Genomic DNA, 19,695 nt, shown 5'->3' with positions numbered 1-19,695 from the left:
GAATGATGTAGTGGTATCTACTACCTTTAAATATTAATAGAAGATGTTTCCAGGAATTATTTCTGAAACATAAAGGAAGCATATTTCACTGCTTTACTGTAATGTAAACCATGGTAGTGCAGCCTTATAGTTAAATCCTCCACCCAGTAGCCATTTGTGACAAGGAACTGCACATTTAGTGAACATGAAGAGGTTGAATGGAGGACCCCATCACTCCTCCACACCCAGTATAGAAACCAAATGGGCTGTTGTTGGAGGAGGGAGTCAGCCCAGAAGCTACCGATTTTTTTGCAGGCTAGGAACTTTTGTGGCCTTAGTTATATGCCTATATGAATGTATTTTAACTTGTAATTCAAGCATTGGCATAAATTCTACAGGGCTTTATACATGATAAACCAGCAGTCTGAATTATGCATAGAAAAGGTTTAAAAAGACAACACTGTCCCTGGAGCCTGTAGCATGATCTATTCCTAGCAACACATTCACCGTGTCTCAATTTAAACTGAAGCACCAAGTAACCCTGGAAACATAAATAGAAATTTATCAGAACAGCACTGCCAAAGTAGTATTATGCTAACTTTTTATTTCAGTTTCCCTAGTTCTTCGAGCTAGACAGGCATTACCAACTTTCCCCACCAGCATTTAATAGCATTAATAGCATCTGCTCTGTTTTCAACATTTGGGCTTGAAGTGCTATTGCTTGTGGATCCAAAACAGCACCACCCTTCCCAAAAGAGAAGCATCACCTGGTTTGGACAAACTCCAAGGTTTTCAGAAGTACAACTGATCTTTAGGGGGGGGGGGACTTTGTCTTGCAAGTGTGGGTGGGACAGAAAAACTGCCCAATGAGGACTCAGCATGCTTTGGGCCACAGAATGCTGTCTTGACAGTTGGGAGGAGGGAAAATGGAAACCCAGGGATGAGAACAAAATAGCCGAGTCCTGCAAAGTAATCACTCCATACTGCAACATTTTGTTTTAGGTCTCCCTTCTAAATTATTTATTCTCTACATACCCAATAATTAAACAATGGGAAAGAGAAGCACACATGATGCCAGAGTATAGCCAACTTTGTTTTTTAATTAGAGTATATATACTTCCAAACTGGATACACTAGAAATTGGCAATGCAACGTAAGATGCAAAGAAATATACCAGTTACTGTCAAAATGACCCTGTACAGCCTTATAATGCAAAAAGCTTTATACAATACAAATTTCCATTAATGTACACAAACCTTGACTGTGATATTTGAATATGATACAGCAAGTTAGAAAGGTCGGAGAGGGGAAGCGAGAAAAGTGCTGAGAATGTAAGCAAATTACTAGATGGAAAACAAGAAACCAGCCTATCTTAAAGAATGCATAGTGAGAAAAGCAGATACAAGATGAGCATGTTGGTAGAAATGTGAAGTCTTTTAACAAGCAAAGGATATCTGTAGGGAGCATTCCTTTCTTTAGCTTCAAACAGCAAACCAATTATTGTATATGCAAGGGCTTTGATAAATACTGTATTTTTTTCCTTAAAAAAATAAAAAACACTTCCTGATGCATCTCTCTCTCTCTTATTTGGAAATCATGTATAACTAACTTTCCAGAAATAATTCAGTGTTTCAAAGTGCTAAATAAAGCTGCCCAATTACATTAAGCATCACTATGACAGACAAATACAAAAAGGAAATGGTTAAACCCAAGGCATTTAGTTGCTTAGAGCATTGTAATACTTTCATTCCTTGAAGTTCCTATGTTATATTGCACCATTTGGTTTACAGAAAATATTCCTTTAACATTCCTATGCTTGTGTTCCAGCTGACAAACTGCTTGGTCTCTCTCCCACTACCCCGCCTTTTAAAAAAAGACTCACTACTTGACAGTTTGGACAAATCTGACCAGAACCGTATTGGGTATATTTAGTTAGTTAACTGCAGCAACTGCTTATAGGGGGAGAAGTTCATTGATTTCCACCAAAAAGATATTCATTTATCCCATTCTTAATTACACATTATTCACTAGCAAGTAAGTCCTACTTCAGCATCACAGCTTCTCTTAAAATTCCTAGCAGAGGAATGGAGCCATTCAATCCAGTGGCAGGACTGCAGTTAAATAAATGGTTACATCAGGCGTGGGTAGTCTCCAAACCTAAAAAAAAGTGGTCAGAATGATGGGAAATCAAACCATTTTTTGTGTTTCTGCCAACCTGATTTCTAAGATTTGCATGGTGCTGGTGTACCTTGTACCACCTAACAAGCGACAGCACGACAGCGACTAGCAAAAGTCACCACCACATCTTAGGATGGAATGCCACAATTCATGACACTGTACTGACCTTATCTGAAAACATTTGTTTGTCAAAAAACAAAACAAAGGATGAATCCCAAAGAGTAGTTTTAGCAGAGTTAAGTGCAATAAACAGGGCTCAACATGTGTTAGGAACAACTAATATAATGACTTACTTTACCATAGTAGCTGAATTAGGGGAGGCCACATGCTGTTTAAACTCATGTGCAGACTCTCATTATTTTTATTGTAGTTACTTTACATTAGTATTATAGCCTGCTAATATTTAGGTTCCTTTCCTCTTTGTCATCCAATGTAAACAGTTTCTGGTCTTTGAACACGTACACAGATCTGGACTTATTCTCACGTACATGTTCAGTGGAGAAAACTGTATGTGATAATGATACATAATAAATGTCAGTGCATGGGCAAGAGAAAAGTTAAATCTCGGGAAAAGTTAACAATTGACTTCGATTGTGTATTAGGAATGCAACATTTGCTTCTTACTGCAATAAAGTGCAATATTTATGTCATTTTAATGACCACAAAGTAAGAGCTTTAAGAAAATATAAAGTTAGCTTCCTAGAAGAGTATACTTAAGTAGGCATTAACAAAATAATACAAAGGAATACAAATAACATGAAGGGTAATGTTCATAGGGACACAAAATCTGAAAATATAGCTGAACAGTTGGGGATATAGAACAGAATAATATGATTAAAAAGCACCATTCTTATGTTGAAAAGACTCCGCCATTTACTTTTCAAATATACAATCTGATAATTCTTCAGTCGACAAAAGTTTTTTTTTAATCTTCTACACTTTTTCTTTTCTTACCTTTTTTTTTTGCAAGTGAGAAACATACTAGTGCAAGACTCAAGCACTGTGCAAAACCTGCCTTTATTTAGTCTGAGCATTTATACCCAGAATATAGCAAACCCTTCCTTTTAAAAATCCCTATTCCTGGATTTAATCTCTGTAGAATGTACACTCGTCTTTGCAAACCAAGGTAATCACTGCATTAATACATACTGAGAATGTGTGTGTTTGATCTATGATCAAAAGGGCTTCTTGGTATGAGATACTTTTTTTATTGACCTTACATCAGTTTTGAATGGTGCATGTGTGTTTAAATCACATCTCTTCCCAGCGAACGAGACAGAAACATGATGGGGAAATGATCAGATTCCTGACTCCAGTTATTTCACAAAGAAAAGCAGTGATTTAAATGCAATACATGTGCCCCATTTAAAACTGATACTTGGATAGCTGTACTCAAATACAAAACTTATTGTAAGAAGTGGCCCTGAGTTACAGAAGAATCTGACCTTGTGCGTGTATGAATTGCACTTGCTGTTTACAGGTCTGTCTGCACCAGGAATGGGAATCTTGGGCTCTCCAGAGGTTGCTGGACTACAACTCCCATCATCCTTGGCCATGTTTGCTGGAGGCCAATGGGAGACGAGTCTAACAACAGATGGAGGGCTGCAGATTCCACCACCCTGATCTGCACCAAGTGTCTGTTCACTCATGTGTGTTCAGGGCCACTTCATACATTATCTCTACGAAGGAAAACAAACCTCATCTCTGTGGTGGAATATGCATGATCACTGTAACATTTCAAGGGTGGTAGGAGTGCTTTGGGAGGGCAGGGAAGAGGCAGCCTGTGTGCACAGTGTCTACCCTGTCCATGTACACCGAGTAAAACCATATTACATGTCCAACACAGTGCCCATGCATTTGCCTGCACAGATATTATTACTGCCAGCTGGGGGAAATGTACCATGTAAAACAGCCTTAACCTTGCAGAGCTAGAAGCAATTCCTGCTCCTCTAGTTCATCCTTGAATTCTCAGATCTGAGGCCAAAGCAAGCACTATAGTATACTAAGCAAATCCCAAGTAGTGCTGACTGGCATGCCAGTTCTTCTCGAACCTAGCATTGCAGTATCCGCATTCCACTAACTGTAAAATAAAGCTAGGCAGGCAAGGTGGTGAGACTGGAGAACTGCAATAATCATCACAAGAGGAGGGGGCTGCAGCTCAGTGGTAGAGCACATGCGTTGCATGTATAAATGTCCCAGGTTCAATCTTCAGCATCTCCAGTTAAATAATCCCAGAGAGCAGGTGGGCTGGGGAGGACCCCTGCCTGAGACCCCGGAGAACGGCTGCCTGTCAGAGTGGACGTTACTGGGCTAGGTGGAGCACTGATCCGACTCAGTATATAAGGCAGCTTCATGTGTTCATATTAAATAAGCCAGTACAAAAGGATGTGCAAAAGCAATGTCATGGCACACTGACTCTCCCTTCAGACACGCTCACACTCACCATCTCAAAAGGAAAATGCATCAATATGTAACCTTAAGCAAGTGCTGATTGCCTTTAAGGACGCTCTTGTTCAGCTTAAACAAGACAAAATAGTTTCTTAGATAAGAGTACTGGGAACATGCCTCTGAAGGTATGCAGGAGGTCACTTCTCTGAAGAGTTTTAATAAAGCAGCCTTCATGTCAATGCATTTAAGGAGACACACAGAGCCATTTTTTTCCTATACCTTACTACTAATGATCTATAGTACAAATGTTCAGCCAGCCATACCACTTGGGTGTATGGTTTGCAGCAATGCATATACCTGTTGGGTGTCTGTTGGGGGGTGGGGGTGGGTGGGTGGAGAGTATTATTTTTTTGGTACAGTACTTGGCTGCCCTCAGACAGTTTCTGCCCTTTCTGTTAGTCCAAGGTAGGCAAGGAAGGAGTGCTTCGGCGAAGTGTCGTCCGGCCGTACAGTCTGTGGCCTGGGCGCATGGAATGTGATCTCAAAGTGGTTCTTGGGGAAAAACATGGTTAAGGGAATGAGGTGGGCAAATTCCGAGTTCCGGTACTTGTCAAAGCACAGGGAAGTGCCGTTGATGGCCAAGGCCTTAAGTGCCAGGTTTGGCTCTGTCCCGCCGCCGTGAGCAGCCGACATGGCCACCGTCTGCAGCGCCTGGGAGGCAGACATCACCGAGAGAGGCGACAAGAGGCTCCGGGGGCTGTTGGCAGCTAGGAGAGGGCCGGGTTCCTTGGAGGTTGCCCCCTGGCCCTTCTTCTCCTCTTCGGAGCAGTCCCCGTTTTGGTGCTTCTTCACATGGCGGCTGAAGACAAAAGGGTGGGTGGTCTTGAAGAGGCACTCTTCGCAGCTGAAAGTCTGGCGGGGAGCATGCTTGAGCTTCTTGTGCAGGTTGAGATTGTCTTTGCGTTTGCAGCTGTAGCTGCACTGGTCACAGTGGAAAGGGCGCTCCCCGGTGTGTACGCGCACATGCTCTATCAGCTTGTTGGCCGTCTTGGAAAGGTAGCCACACTGGTCACACTTGTAGTGGTTGCCAAGGCGATGCTCCCGGATGTGCATTTCCAGCTCCAGCTGATTGGCTTTCACTGCCTGGCAGATCCGGCACTTGTATTCCATTTTGTAGTGGGTCTTCAAATGGCATTCCATCGCTGCGGGGCGGTTGGTGGAGTAAATGCAGAATGGGCACCTGCCGGGTGGGAGGGGGAAACCAAGAACAACCGCCAAAGAAATATTGAAACACAGGGTCTGGGCAATCATTCTTCCAAACATTTGCCATTCCACACATTCATGACATTCAATTTCCCCCAAAACTATGACTGCAGAGAAAACAGGAAGCTGTCGCTGGCCACTTCCCCCCGTTGTGCGGCCTGGCTAGTCCTTGGCTGTTTAAGACATGAAATGTCAAGCTACTGCTATAACGTAAGCTGACATGCAAATGCAGATGTCTTTAAGGTGAAACATTTTGGGCTCGGGGTTGTTTTTTTTTTTTTTGGGGGGGGTATTTTAGGTTAAAGAAATAGGTACCCAGATTGTGAGTGACCCTCTGCTATAATGTCTCAATGAGCAGTTTAAAATTGGAAATTCAAATATAAAATGTGACTTGATGGTTTAAAAAAACAAAATCAAAACCAATACAATGCGAGAAGCAGCCTTCAGGATTTCACACTCAAAGGAGTGTTTCATTATTTGAACTTATTTCCACCCTTACAGAGAAACAATAGCTGGCTTATGTTCAGTGTATCAAACCAAACCAGAATTATTCAGCTGGTAAACTAAACTACAATAATGCTTCAACTGTCTAGCTAATGTTAAAATATTCTCACTAATCTTGGGTGTGCTTCATGTGCACTGTTTTGAGGACCCCCAAGGAGATGATTACAGGCACTTTGCTCCTCTCCAGACATTCATATGTTGGTGCAGGATGGCAGTTAAGCCAAAGTTTGGCTTAGCATGTCATCCAAACCACAAACCAGGGTTAAATTCTCTCTCTAACCATGATCTGTAGTCAAGGCTTGTCTCTGGCTTACTGTGATGTGAGAACTAGACTACAGAATCCACAAGGCCCCCTGACTCTCTCCAATTTCAGCCAAATCATGGAACCTCTGTAGACCTCTGGAAACAGTACCGTAGAGGGTTGCTACAGCAGGAGAGACAGGCCATCTCTACTCCCGCCCCTGAATTTCAGCTCCATGTAACAATGGGCAAAATTCAACCAGCAATAAACAAATTTACATCAAAAAACACGTTAGTACATTCATTTTGGTTAATTCTCTGCCACTGAAAATATTGAAGCTTCAAAGTGTCTGAAATTTGCTGTACCTATTTTCAGTGATTCAGTTTCAAACTCTGGACTAAATGGTCTGATGGAGGCCGCCGCCCCCCCTAGATGTCAATGTCTATTGCTTTACTTTTGCAGCCCAACAATGGAGGTAGAACATTGATGGAGTAGCTAGTAGCTTTTGAGAGAGAGCCTTATACTCCAGGAATTTGTCTGACCCTGTTTTCAAGCAATCCACGTTGCTGGCCATCACTGATTCTTGTGGGAGCAAATTCCATAGTTTAACTATATGCTGTGTAAAAAAAAAAAAAGTACCGTATTTTTCGCCCTATAGGACGCACTTTCCCCCCTCTAAAAATGAAGGGGAAATGTGTGTGCGTCCTATGAGGCGAATGCAGGCTTTCGCTGAAGCCTGGAGAGCGAGGGGGGTCAGTGCGCACCAATCCCTCTCGCTCTCCAGGCTTCAGGAAGCTATCCGCTAGCCGTGGGAGACGCAGCTCTCCCACAGCTACCAGAGAGCTTGCCTGCACCCAGAAGCTTGGGGTGGCTGAGCTCAGCACGCCCCAAGCTTAGGGCTTCGTGCAGCGCTCCGCTAGCCGTGGGAGAGTCGCGCGGCTCTCCCACGGCTTGCGGATAGCAGCCTGTTCTGGGGGCTGGGGTCGAGGGAAGCTCAGGCTTCCCCCGCACCTGGGGGGGGGGGAAATAATTTTTTTTCTTTATTCCCCCCCTCCAAAAAAACTAGGTGTGTCCTATGGGCCAGTGCGTCCTATGGGGCGAAAAATACGGTACTTTCTTTTGCCTATGCTGAATCTTTGGCTTTGTTGAATGTCAATGAGTTCTAGTGTTGTAAGAGGAGAAAAACTGTATCCTGTCCTTTATAGATGGGTTTTGTTGAGTAGTGAATGTGATTTTTAGAGTAAACTTCCCTGGCTCTGTTTCTCCAGGCAGAAATGGATCCTGTTCAAATTTGTTGCTCTCCCCCCTCCCGTTACTATCCCCACAATATTTGAGGTACTTAACACAGTAAAAGTTTGTGTACTTGCTTTCCTTACTTGAGCCCACCGGTGGGGACAGTGTGGCATTTCTTGTGCTCCAGTAACTGCTCAGGAGTCTTCATGAACTTGTGGCACACATCACATTCAAACATCCGTGTAATCAGGTGGATTTGCAAATGGCGCTCAAACATGTTTTTTGTTTTGCAGACAAAGTTACAGAAAACACATTCAAAACCTGCAAGAGGAAATCACAGACACTATTACCTAAGTTGCACACCAAAGCCTTGCGCAAGTGGAGGGACGGACTTTGCATCCATTTCACCAACTCCTTACCTTTTTCTGATTTTTCTTCCGTGTTCAATAAGGTCTGACTACCAGGCACTACGGAAATAACTAGCAGGTTGTTTGAAGCCTTGGGCTTGGGGCTGGTCTCTGCATCTTCTTTGCTGTTGGCAGAATCGCTAAGTGCTGACAGAGAAGAAGACGAAGGGCTGTTTGAGTCACTTGGAGTCTTCCTCTCTTCACCTACGGAGAAAACCAACCAACAGAACCCAAAGCATTAGCTTGCTTATTAGTATTAGGGTTATATAAAATTTATGCCCCAGATGCAGGCAGAGATCCATGTGCTACAGCAGCTGTTCTTGCATATCTGCATGCACCTCTCCACCCACATGCTGTGGTGCTCATCCTGCCCACATGATCTGGCCAGTTGCACCAGTTGTTTCACATGGGAATGAACATCTAGAGCAATCAAGTTTTGTGCAACTATCTGCCCATGGCTGGAGCAGAGCCTCAGACTTTTAGCCAGGTTCTCTGTTGCTGTAGATGCAGGATTCTTAATAGGAGGTTGAGCTCCCAAGGGCTTCTTGCAATAAGAGGTTTGCCTTCCCTCCTTGAGGCTGGAACTATGGAACTATGGACACTACAGCAATCTGTTCTTAGGTTGACCCTCCTGTGGCTGGTGGATAGATGCTTCTGAATATGGGCAGAAGCTGGGGCAAGATGACCTGTAGTTGCTGCCAGCTTTGTAATTCTAGTCCACCCAGTGTCACCTTCCTGTAGACGTGTCTTGGAAGCAATGCAATTATCTATCAGAGCCTTCTTTGTCCTACTCGCATCGAACTAGATTTAATGGAGCTCTCTTCAGACAGGCATGATCTCCCCATTCTTCAATTGATTAGAAGAGACAGAGACACACACTGAAAGATAGCTCAGTATGTAGCAGGGGACTCTTAATCTCAGGGTTGTGGGTTCAAGCCCCATACTGGACAAAGATTCCTGCATTAAAGAGTTTCAGACTAGATGACCCTTGTCCCTTCCAACTCTACAATTCTATGACTAGAGTGAAGCTTCTCCTTGGATTCCACCCTTTCTGGGATCCCCCTTGTACTTCCTCCTGCAGCAGCATATCATTCATTCATTTTCATTCATTTCCCACCTTTCCTGCAAGGAGCTTGAGGTGGAGTACAAAGTTCTTCCCTGTCCCATTTTCTAATAACTCTGTGAGACAGGTTTCAGTTGATGGACAATGACTGGCCCAATGTCACCCCATGAGCTTTACAACTGAGTGGCGATTCAAACTCTGGTCTCCCAGGTCTTAGTCCAACACCCAAACTACTCCACCACACTGGCTCAAATAGTTGCGGAGAATGGAAACCAGCACTGGTCTAGTGTTAACAAAACACCTGCAACTCATCCCTATTTCCATTGATGAGAAACTGTGAAGTCACTGAAGTCATTTCTACCAACGGATATAAGGTCACTTCCTCATGCTTACAAAAGGTAAGAGGGGGGATGCCTACATTATACTCTACAAAGCATTTGCAAAGGAAGGCCACAAGTAGATAGTGTGAGGAGGTGTTAGTGAGTCCTTGCCTTCTCTTATCTAATGGAAGCAATTAACACTCACAAACTCTTCACACAGCAGCCTCAGATTTTTAAGGTTCACTCTAAACAGAATGATAAACTATGCAGTTTTAACATATGATACAGATTAATCTTAAAAACAGTTTGGTCTTAATCATGCACTTGAAGTTTCTGTCAGTGGAATTTTGCAGACCACTGTATCCAACCAAGAGGGCCTCAGCCAACATTTCGGTGGAGAAGTTGGGAAGGAGAGAGATGGCCGAAGGAGACAAGCCCAGATCTGGGGTGATCACCTGCATGCTTGGTGGCGACATGAGCCTTCATATCTGACTCCTCCATGGTAACAAAGTCACAGGCTGTGCAGCAAATAGAAAACATCCACTGTTCTTTATCCACATGAAGCGACATATGACTGACAAACTGGACATTCATCTCGGTTTCAAATCCACACACATGACAGCTGGAGGCAGGAGAGAGAAAGATTAAGGAGTGTGCATTTACAGAAATGCTTTGTGACAGATACACATCACTTTTCTTCTTTCAACCTGACCAATTCCTGTTTTTACTAACTTTGTCTTCTTATCGCTGTTTAAATAGCACTGGGATATTCTTTTGTCTGCTGAACTGTTTCTGAACTGACAGCCATGCCAAGATGATTAAGGGCAGGCACAAGGCAACAATCCCAAACACGCTATAATGATGCTAAATAATCATAAAGTTAATTAAAAACTACAGGTTCCAGATGCTGCACATCACCTAGCTATTTCCTTTGGGCAATAAGATGTGCTGCAGCCTTGCCAAGATGTTTAGTCAGGCTGCTACGTGGACAAATGGAGAGCTTGCTGCAGACTTCGCAAGCAGCTCCCAAGCTTTGGAAACAGTCCCATGTGAGGTTAGGATCTTGCGCAGAAATGCTGGGCAAATTCAACAGAAGCAAGCCAAAATGGGCTCAGGGAGCACTCTGCAGACACCAGTGCTACCAAGAGGCATTTTGCAATCAGCTTCTAGCCCTGCTGGTATTGGCAACCAATAAACAAGGTTTAGGGGCTTGGTTTGGCCTTCAAACTCCTAAGCGGCCCAGGACCAGATTCTGTTGCTTAGTATGAGGCCCTCCTTGCTTTCTGACCCAGTCTTGTTGGGACAAGACAAGCGGAAATGATTTTTCAGTCCTGATGCTCAGATTATGGAATGGCCACTCCAAAGAGTGCCCTATTGTGCACCACTGCCCTATTTGAGTAATACACCAAAACCGGTTTTATTCCCTGGTGGGTGTTTTTTGTTTAAAAGGAAAAACCTTTTTAATTTATCTCTTTTACTGCTAGTGCTGTTTTCTGGTTTATTGCATTTTAGATTGTTTTTAAACTGTATTATTTATTTCAAATTGTTCTAAACTGGCTTGCATTGGCTTTTGCTTAGAAATGCAGGATAATACACTTCTGTATATATACATACTATAGCTGATGGTCTTTACAGGATCTCACAAGTTTTACACAAGTCAAAACACTGAAAACTACATCTCTCCAGTCTGATTTGTCAACATTAATTTCCAAGCCTTGGCTGGCAAGTCACCTAATGCCCAGTCTGCACAATCAGCTTGGGGGTAGCTATTTGCAAAAGCAATGACACTCCATGACCAACATTTGGGCTACACAGACTCACCACTCCCAGCATACCATGGCATGCTGTCAGGGCAGTTTACAGTGGTGTGATTTATATGGGAGGTATGTATGGCAAGCAGTTACATAGGAATGACCCCATACATAGGAATGGGGTCCAGTGTTGTTTGGATTCCAAGTGGTCACTGTGCAGTTGCTTGCTTGAACTGGATAAGCACAGCGCACTCTGTAGGCAGCATACTCTGGCTTCTGTCATCAGTCAGTGTACCAAGGGCCACTGGGAAGTTGCTCCCCCAGGAAGAACATCACAACAAGGGGAAGACCAACCTGAACCCATCCATTGGCCAAAGGAGGAGTAGCTGCAGGGATCTTACTTCCTCCCTCTGCCAGAAGGAACACTTGCAAAAAACTAAGAACTAAGAACTAGTGCATGTGTTTGTTTGCTTCCTCCCTCCTCCCTCTTCATCCCTTTTTCCTTTTGTGTCATGTCTTTAAGTTGTGAACCTGAGAGTAGGGAGCACCTCATTAGTGACAGACAAATAGCCCAGTGGCAACTGCTTATGTGACTACTGTGGCAGGTGACAACAAATGGCAATATTGTCACTTGCTGCATCCTGGTTCATCCCACATTTCAAAGGGCTTTCAGAAAATGGAAAGCTGTGACTCAACAAGTAGATATTATATGGATGCCTGACTAAGTCCACCTATTCAGGTGGCAGGAGGAGGGCACATTCTCTGCTAGACCAAAGTCCACAAGTGATAGGTTATTTGGCTAAGCATTCCAGGATATTAGTGGGAAGGTGGAGTGGATGTGTGGGGTATACAGAATGGATTCAGAAGCAGGCTGGGAAATGCTGGAAGTTGGCCATAGAATCTCTGGATTCAGATTGTGAGCTGAGAGTACTTCAAGAGTTACACATTACGTCTGCCCTTGAGGTGCTTATAACTACCACATTTGCCTGCAAAATCCATCGCCCTCACTCTGGGCCACTGCTGAAGTTAAATGCAGGCAAGCCAAATGCACCTGCCAGGTTCTCCCTCAGAAGCAAACCCGACTGAGCTCGTTCTTTTGGTTTTCCTAGACAGAGAGAGGCAGAAAAGGCAGCTGGGGCCGGAGTCTCTGGGCTTGGCTTTCTCCCGGGTCCTCACCTGTAGTAATAAGGGTGCTTCTTTCCATCACTGCCTTCGGAAGTGACAGCGCTGACAATGTCCTCAGTGTCTGTACTCACCAGCTTCACGGAATGGACAGTCAGGTGCTGGTTCAGGTTAGCACGGCACTTAGCAGCATATGGGCACAAATGGCATTTGTATTTTCTCTCTTCTGGAAAGAAACATTAAAAGACTTTGAGGGGGAGCTTCGCAAGCGTGCAAACACATCTCACATTTGTATCCCCACCATGGAGCTGAGGCAACGGCATGGGAATCGTCAGCATTTCCTCAGAGTGGCTTCCACCCACACAGAAGGGGGGAACATCCTCTGTCTTCAACAGCATCAGAGGCATGTTGCTAACAAAAACAATAAAAACAACAAAGGACATGGTCTATCTCTGTATGGGTGTGTGACTCTCTGCATGGTCTGGATTGCCACAGAGAAAATCAGCCTCGTGAACATGCAAAGTGACTAATACAGAATTTATGTCCCACATTAAATTAAGAAAAGCACCATCTTCGTCCATCAGAATTATCCTAACCAACATTAGGCATGATCTAGCAAAAGTTAAAACACTTTTGAGCCTCACTGTTTAAATGGGAGAGTTAAGCACTTGCTTAGATATCTCCCACTGAAATAGGTAGGGTTTAAAAGCTCTCAACTTTTTAAAAAGGCCCTTAACTTAGTGTGGGTCATGTCCCTTGTTTAAAAGTGTAAAAAGTTCAGAAAGCTCTTGGCATTATATCAACAGTTACTATATTCATGGGATATGTTCAGACTAAGTATTGTATAAAAATGAGAAGAGATGAAAAGCTACCTTTTATCATATCAAGTAGTTCAATTATGTCCCTCTGGGCATGAAAGCATGCAACTGTGACACATTAAACTAAATATTTAGCCCAGCAAGAGGTACCATTTCACCCATCACAAGTTTCTCCAAGCACGTTGCTGTTTTTTAAAAAAACACCCCAGCAAGACAATATAAAAGAGGCTATAATTTGCAATGGTAGTTCAGGTATCTCTGAGAATAGCCCGCAGGAAGTACAATACAGTTTTGAGTGCCTGAAATACATTTTGCGTTTGATCACCAGTTCACTTGTGATGGCCAGCAAATTCTCAAGTAGGGAATATTTGGGTGAAAGCTCAGTGTAATTCTTTTGCAACGAAACCTGAAGATATGGCTGCAGCAACTCTAAAGGTGAAGACAAACATGGAGGGTGGGGAGGGGATAGACAGTGCACATAGCATCTCAGTGAGCCTGGCTGTGCAATAGAAATGATAGGCATTCACACCTGTTGAATGAAGGCTAGTTCAACTGACCAGATTGCCCCACCTGTTGCTTCAGCTGAGCTGTCTCCCTTATTAATAACCATATATGAGAAATGCAAAACTTTTCTGGGAATTGAGGGGCAGAAGTTTCTTGGTGACATTATGAAGTACCAGCTAATCAGTGCTGCACACAGCCAGCTCCCTGTGCTCAGCCACGTTCAGTAGGTTTGAAATGCATCATCTTCTTTGGTAATCACGCGTAGCCAAGTAAGATTGTCTTCCATGAACATTAACAGTGAGTCCATAAGTGACTGTGGAGGCCAATTCTGGATCCACATGTCTTTCCACAGTGGGGACATAGGTTTCTGGGTGGGAGCGGATCATGGTGAGGGTTTGCCAAACATGCCTTCCTCTTAGTACATTACTCCCTTTTGTCCTAAGTTTGAGCATTGGTAAAGGCTGTTCTCCAATTGGAGCGCTCGCAGGCCAGTGTTTTCCAATTGTCGGTTTTTATCCTACATTTTTTTCGATTTGCCTTGGAAGAGTGTCTAAACCTCTTTTGTTGACCATCAGCATTACGCTTTCCATTTTAAAGTTCGGAATAGAGTAGTTGATAATCAGGCATCCAAGCAACATGACCAGTTCAACGAAGTTGATGTTGAAGAATCATTGCTTCAGCACTGGTGATCTTTGCTTCTTCCAGTACACTGGTGGTGCAGCAGAGTTGTTGTTGTTTTCCTTGTTGGTGCAAGCTTTTTGTAAGCTTCTGTGAAGATATTTAGAATGGTTTGGAGGTCATCCTTTGAATGTGCCCACACTACGTTGTCATCAGCATACTGAAGCTCTATGATGGAAGTTATGGTGACCTTACTCTTTGCTTTCAGCCTACTCAGATTAAAGAGATTTCCATCTGTTCGATATGTGAGTTCTACCCCAGTGGGGAGTTTCCCTTCGACAATGTGTAGGATCATGGCAATGAAAATAATAGAGTTGGGGCGATAACACAACCCTCTTTAACACCTGATCCCACTGTGAATGGTTCACTCTGAGAGCCATTGTTAACTGCAATTGTTGCTGTCATGTTATCATGGAGGAGTCGAAGGATGTTCGCAAATTTATCTGGGCAGCTGATTTTTAGAAGGACAGTCCACAGGGCATTACGATTTACACTGTTGAAGGCCTTAGGTCAATAAACAGGGTTGGTTTTGCTCTCTGCATTTTTCTTGAAGCTGTGAAGCAGTGAAAATCATGTCCACCATCACCCTAGGAGGTCGAAAACCATTTTGGGATTCAGGAAGGGTAGCCTCGGATATGGTTAGGAGATGGTTTGCTAAAATCCTTGCAAAAATTTTGCCGGCTGCAGCTAATAAAGAGATGCCTTGATAAGTTTCCACAATCCATTCAGTCACCTTTTTTTAAAAAAAAAAAGGTTGATAATTTTAGCATCCCTAAAGTCTTCTGGGATCTCCCCCCCCCCCCATTTTTTTTGATGAGCGTGTGAAATTGTTGTGTAAGTTCAATTCCACCCACTTTGAAGACTTCGGCAGGTATCCCATCAGGTCCGCTGGCTTTGTTGTTTTTCATTTGATTAATAGCTGTACACAACTCTCCCAGATTAGGAGACACTGCAAGTTCATCTCTTAATTTGTTTTTATGGAATTTGTGAGAGGACCTCTGTAGCTACGGAGGAGTTGTGGTTAAGGAGATGCTGGTAATGTTCTTTCCAGCGCAATGCAATAGCTTCTTTATCTTTTAGAAGTGTGGTACTGTCTGTTGAGTGTAGGAGGCATATGCCATGATTTATTGGCCCACAGATGGTCTTTGTGGCTTTAAAGAAACTCTGTGCATCATGAGTGTTGGGTAAGTGCTGGATCTCTTGAGCTTCTTTTAATTCACCAGGTGTTCTTCAGTTCTCTGGTTCTTCGTTGAACCTCAGCCTTTGCCTTGGCATAGTTTTTTCTTAGTAGCACATTTCCTAGCTCTTTGCTAGATCTGAAAGGCCTTCCATTTCTTGTCAATAATGCCTTTAATCTCACTATCATTCTCATCAAACCAGTCCTGGTGTATCTTGGTTTGGTATCCAGTAGTTTGTTCACAGGCCTCAATAATGGATGTTTTTTAGCTTGGTACAGTTTTCCTTGATGTTATCAGGGAACTCCAAAAGCAGATGGTCCTTAAGAGTCGTTTGGAAGAAATCCCACTTAATAGGATCTTGAAGGGCTTGAGTGTTCATTTTGCGCCTTGGTTTCCTTCCTTGAAGCCTGCATTGAGGTATAATCTTGATAGACAATGTGGAATGTATGAATATAGTGAGGGGAGGGGGGGCTTTCAGACAGGCTGCACAGCTCTCTCTATAGGTTATATTTTTTATCTTACTAATATTAAAACTTCCATTTCTATCTTATTACTGACGTAGTGCTTAAAAATGATTTGAACTATTAGCTTGTGGCACACAAACAGATGGTATCTGTAGGAATGGCCTGGCATTGTTTTCAGAAGCTGCAATCTGTTGCTCAGTAAATTCCCAGAATTTGGATTTCAGACAGCATGTTTGAACCTCAACTGGGGATTTATTGTGACAGATGTAAGGTCCTTAAAAATTGGGTCCAACAGTGTAAACTTATACATGCCACTTCTGAGTAGGCATGTTCAGTTCAGTGGGGCTTATTCACAGGTAAATGGGTACAGGATTGTGGCCTATAACCTGTTCAAATTCAAATAGCCTGGTTAGCTTAAAAAGCCTTTACTAAATGTCTTAATACAACATAGATGTGCTAAAGACTTACCCCCTAATTAGTAACTATGCAGCTTAAAACATCACATCAATTTTACCTAAGCACTGAAGCTGAAGTATTGCTCTAGAACAAATCCTTCAGAATATTTTGAGCATAGATGTAGAGAACAAAATGTTAACAGGATCACCTGTGGTTATCTATCCACGTGTAATGTTTTGTTATAGTTGCTTTGAGACAAACAGCATTTTAGTACAAGGAAGAGGGTAATAGTTCAATTAGCTGAGCTTATGAGAAAATCTATTATGTTCTTTCCTTTTCTAAAAAATCACATTACTGGTTCTTTTATACTTGGTGCCGTTTTATTTCAGCAATGTAAGTAGGCTTTGATTGATCCCTATATATTTTGAAGTGTTTTTAACACATGCACTGATTGTGGGAGTGCAGATGTCATAACATAACTGGGGTAGGGGACTATCTCACAGGTTTATGTGAGAAGACTTGAGCAGAAGTTTAATAATAAAAGCAAATGCCTTAATTCCATTGTGATTGTATCAGTGAAATAAAAATTGCTGCTGCAGGGAAGGACCCTGCATCCAACATACAATGCTAGTGCACTATACAAGCCCTACCAAACTGATAATGATCAGCATGATCAAGCACCAAAACCAGATGCCCCAACTTTGGGATAATTTTTAAAAATAAGAATAATAATATAAAAAACTGAATTTTAAGGAGAGAGACCCATTGACTATGAGTGTTGCAAAGTGTACAGAGGATAGATCAATCCACCGTTATTTGCATGCAAAGAAATGTTCATTGTTGCCACGGAAAAAAATGGAGTGAAACTGCCCAACACTATTTTTAAAAAGTGTTACCTGTGTGCAGGGAGAGATGTCGGGACAACGTCTGCTGTCGGCCAAACACTTTTCCACACACATCACAGGGAAAGAGCTGGTCATTAAATTTCCAAGATGGTAACCCATTTCCAGCCTCCAGCCCTATCTTCTCTGCTTCTATTCCCCAAGAAAGGAGAAAATACAGTTCTAATATTAATGACTCAAAGGCATAACTTGATTCCACACTATGTGTCACTGGATATGTCATGAGCAACACAATGCTACTGTTCCATACTGTCTGCCGTGGTACATGGGTATGATTCTTGTGTGGCACCAATCAAGGTGTAATCCTAACCCCACTTACCCGCACATAAGCCTCACTGAATTCAGTAGAACTTACTTCTCAGTAGACAGTTAGGACTGCAGCCTTAGACAATGGATTCCTTTATTGCACTAATCATACTAACATTAGGCACACCAGGAGCCTCCTTGGAGACCATGTTACAATCATGTTAAAAGCATGGCTTGAAAACATAGGAGCTAACTCCTAAGGGCTTCGGGGCCCCCCCAATAAAATATTTGAGGGAGTCAGGTCCCCCCAAAGTTGATGGGCATTGCGATTCAAATGGTGTGCATGCACCGTGTCATGTGATCAATGATGCGGGGCAGGGCTTACCTGCCCCCCACCGCAATATTTTATTCAACTTGGCACCCCTGCTGAAAGCAACTCTGTAAAGTGGTAGGGAAGTCACATAGCATTCATTAGCCTCAAACTCTCAGGAAAGACTCTGGAAGCAGGATGCCACCACGCAAGTGCTCTCTTTTATGGTTCTTCTTTGCATCTGCTTTGCAAACAAAAGCTCCCAGGTCCAATCCCCAGCATCTCCAGGTAGGGTTGAAAAGGTCCTGTCTGAAACCAGGGAGAGCAGTTGCCAGTCCGTGTAGGCAAGTAAAGCCTCTTTTACTGACAATTTCAGAGTAACTGGAGCATCTTAGTCTGCAACCGCTTTTATTTCTTAATTTTAATCAAAATTTTACTCCTGTGGAAACAGTACTATTGAGTAGTTCACTTTTAATGCACAGATACGTCCACTGAAATCAAGCTTTTCCCGTTGTCCCTTGCATAGCACATCTACTCCCCAATATGATCTTAAGGTTGCAAAACTCTTGTGGTTATCCCATCTTTCCTTACAGGAACAGGGCATCCTTCAGAGGATCAAATAATCAAAGCCACAATTATCTGTGGTATTTCATTAACATGGGTGTACTTGGTACTGCTGGACATTCAAACATAAATTGAACTGGCCTCACCACTGATGAAATGCAAATCCTACAGTGGCAGATTTGTTTTTCAAGGTGGTTTTCATGAAATACCAATACTGTAGTTACAGCGGTCAGAATTCACCTCACCGCACGTGCTCTCATAGTGGCTTTTAACACTTACAAAAGGAATTCTGTTTTATAATACCAGCTGTTAAGAGTTATGCCTATACAGTTGTGTAGCATCTTTCATTCACTTCATTGCTCCAAATGTTCCAACACTGAGAAGTTTAAGCCATAAATAACAGAGGAAGGCAAAACAGAACAGGCTAAATTGCTGAGCTGTGTGACTGCTCTTCTGAAGTAATCGTTTATAGACTTGGTGATTTTTAAGGCAAGAAGGTAGCCATTATGGTACTTAAACCTGACATTCTGCTTCAAAGGTGTTGTAAAAATCCACCTAGCAATTCCTGCATCTAGCCCATCTGTTCTGGTTGAAATGCAGCACATCCCAACTTGATTTAAAGACTTGTAGTGATGCAAACCACCACAACTAGCACTCTTCTCTCCTTCAGCCTCCCCACAAATACGTTATTTTAAAAAGTGATGCTAAAACAGATTGTTGTTAGCTTGTTAAGTCAACCATTTCCCCCACCTCTTGCTAACTCTGTGGTGACAGCATGCTAGGAAGATTTGAGTTGTTTGAAGGGATGGGGTCCAATGTGTGATTTAATATGCAACTCACTCATATTTGGGGACTTGTTTGAGCAGGCTGGCTCCAGATCCATTCTATGTGAGAACCTTGAGACAACCTAAGGCACTGCAGAATAACTCTAAAAGTCACCATGCAGTGGTTAAAACTAGTTGTCTGCATCTACCCTTGGCCATAACCCAGAATTTTAAATTTATTTTCCTTTACTGGAACCTCTGCTTAACTCAGAAATAAAGAGAATATTTCTAATAGATTGTGAACCTCTCATTATTATGACTGTATTTATATAATTGTTTTGATATTTATGTTGTAAAGCTTTGATGTTATCTATTGTCTGGTATGTTGTAAACCACCCTGTGGTTTTCTAACAAAGGGCAGT

General features: G+C 42.7%; 1 protein-coding gene across 6 annotated transcripts in view; it reads right to left on the bottom strand.

The window, feature by feature from the left end:
• Positions 1-1,059: 1,059 nt before the first annotated feature.
• Positions 1,060-19,695, bottom strand: part of ZNF827 (zinc finger protein 827) — a 119,400-nt gene continuing 100,764 nt past the window's right edge. For 4 of the 6 annotated variants that reach the window (XM_083755373.1, XM_083755377.1, XM_083755374.1 and 1 more), the window contains exons 9-14: positions 17,384-17,521; positions 12,504-12,675; positions 10,032-10,198; positions 8,206-8,397; positions 7,930-8,107; positions 1,060-5,785 (exon numbers count right to left, since the gene is read on the bottom strand). In XM_083755373.1, coding sequence (XP_083611499.1) covers positions 4,978-5,785; positions 7,930-8,107; positions 8,206-8,397; positions 10,032-10,198; positions 12,504-12,675; positions 17,384-17,521 — 1,655 coding nt within the window. In that variant the 3' untranslated portion in view covers positions 1,060-4,977. Of the gene's footprint in view, positions 5,786-7,920; positions 8,108-8,205; positions 8,398-10,031; positions 10,199-12,503; positions 12,676-17,383; positions 17,522-19,695 lie in introns of all 6 variants that reach the window. The other 2 variants (XM_083755378.1, XM_083755376.1) reach the window with 2 other exon arrangements.

This window comes from Podarcis gaigeae, assembly GCF_964106915.1.
Source record: "Podarcis gaigeae genome assembly, chromosome: 9".
Classification (NCBI taxonomy): Eukaryota; Metazoa; Chordata; class Lepidosauria; order Squamata; family Lacertidae; genus Podarcis; species Podarcis gaigeae.
This window is presented reverse-complemented; position numbering and strand designations above follow the sequence as displayed.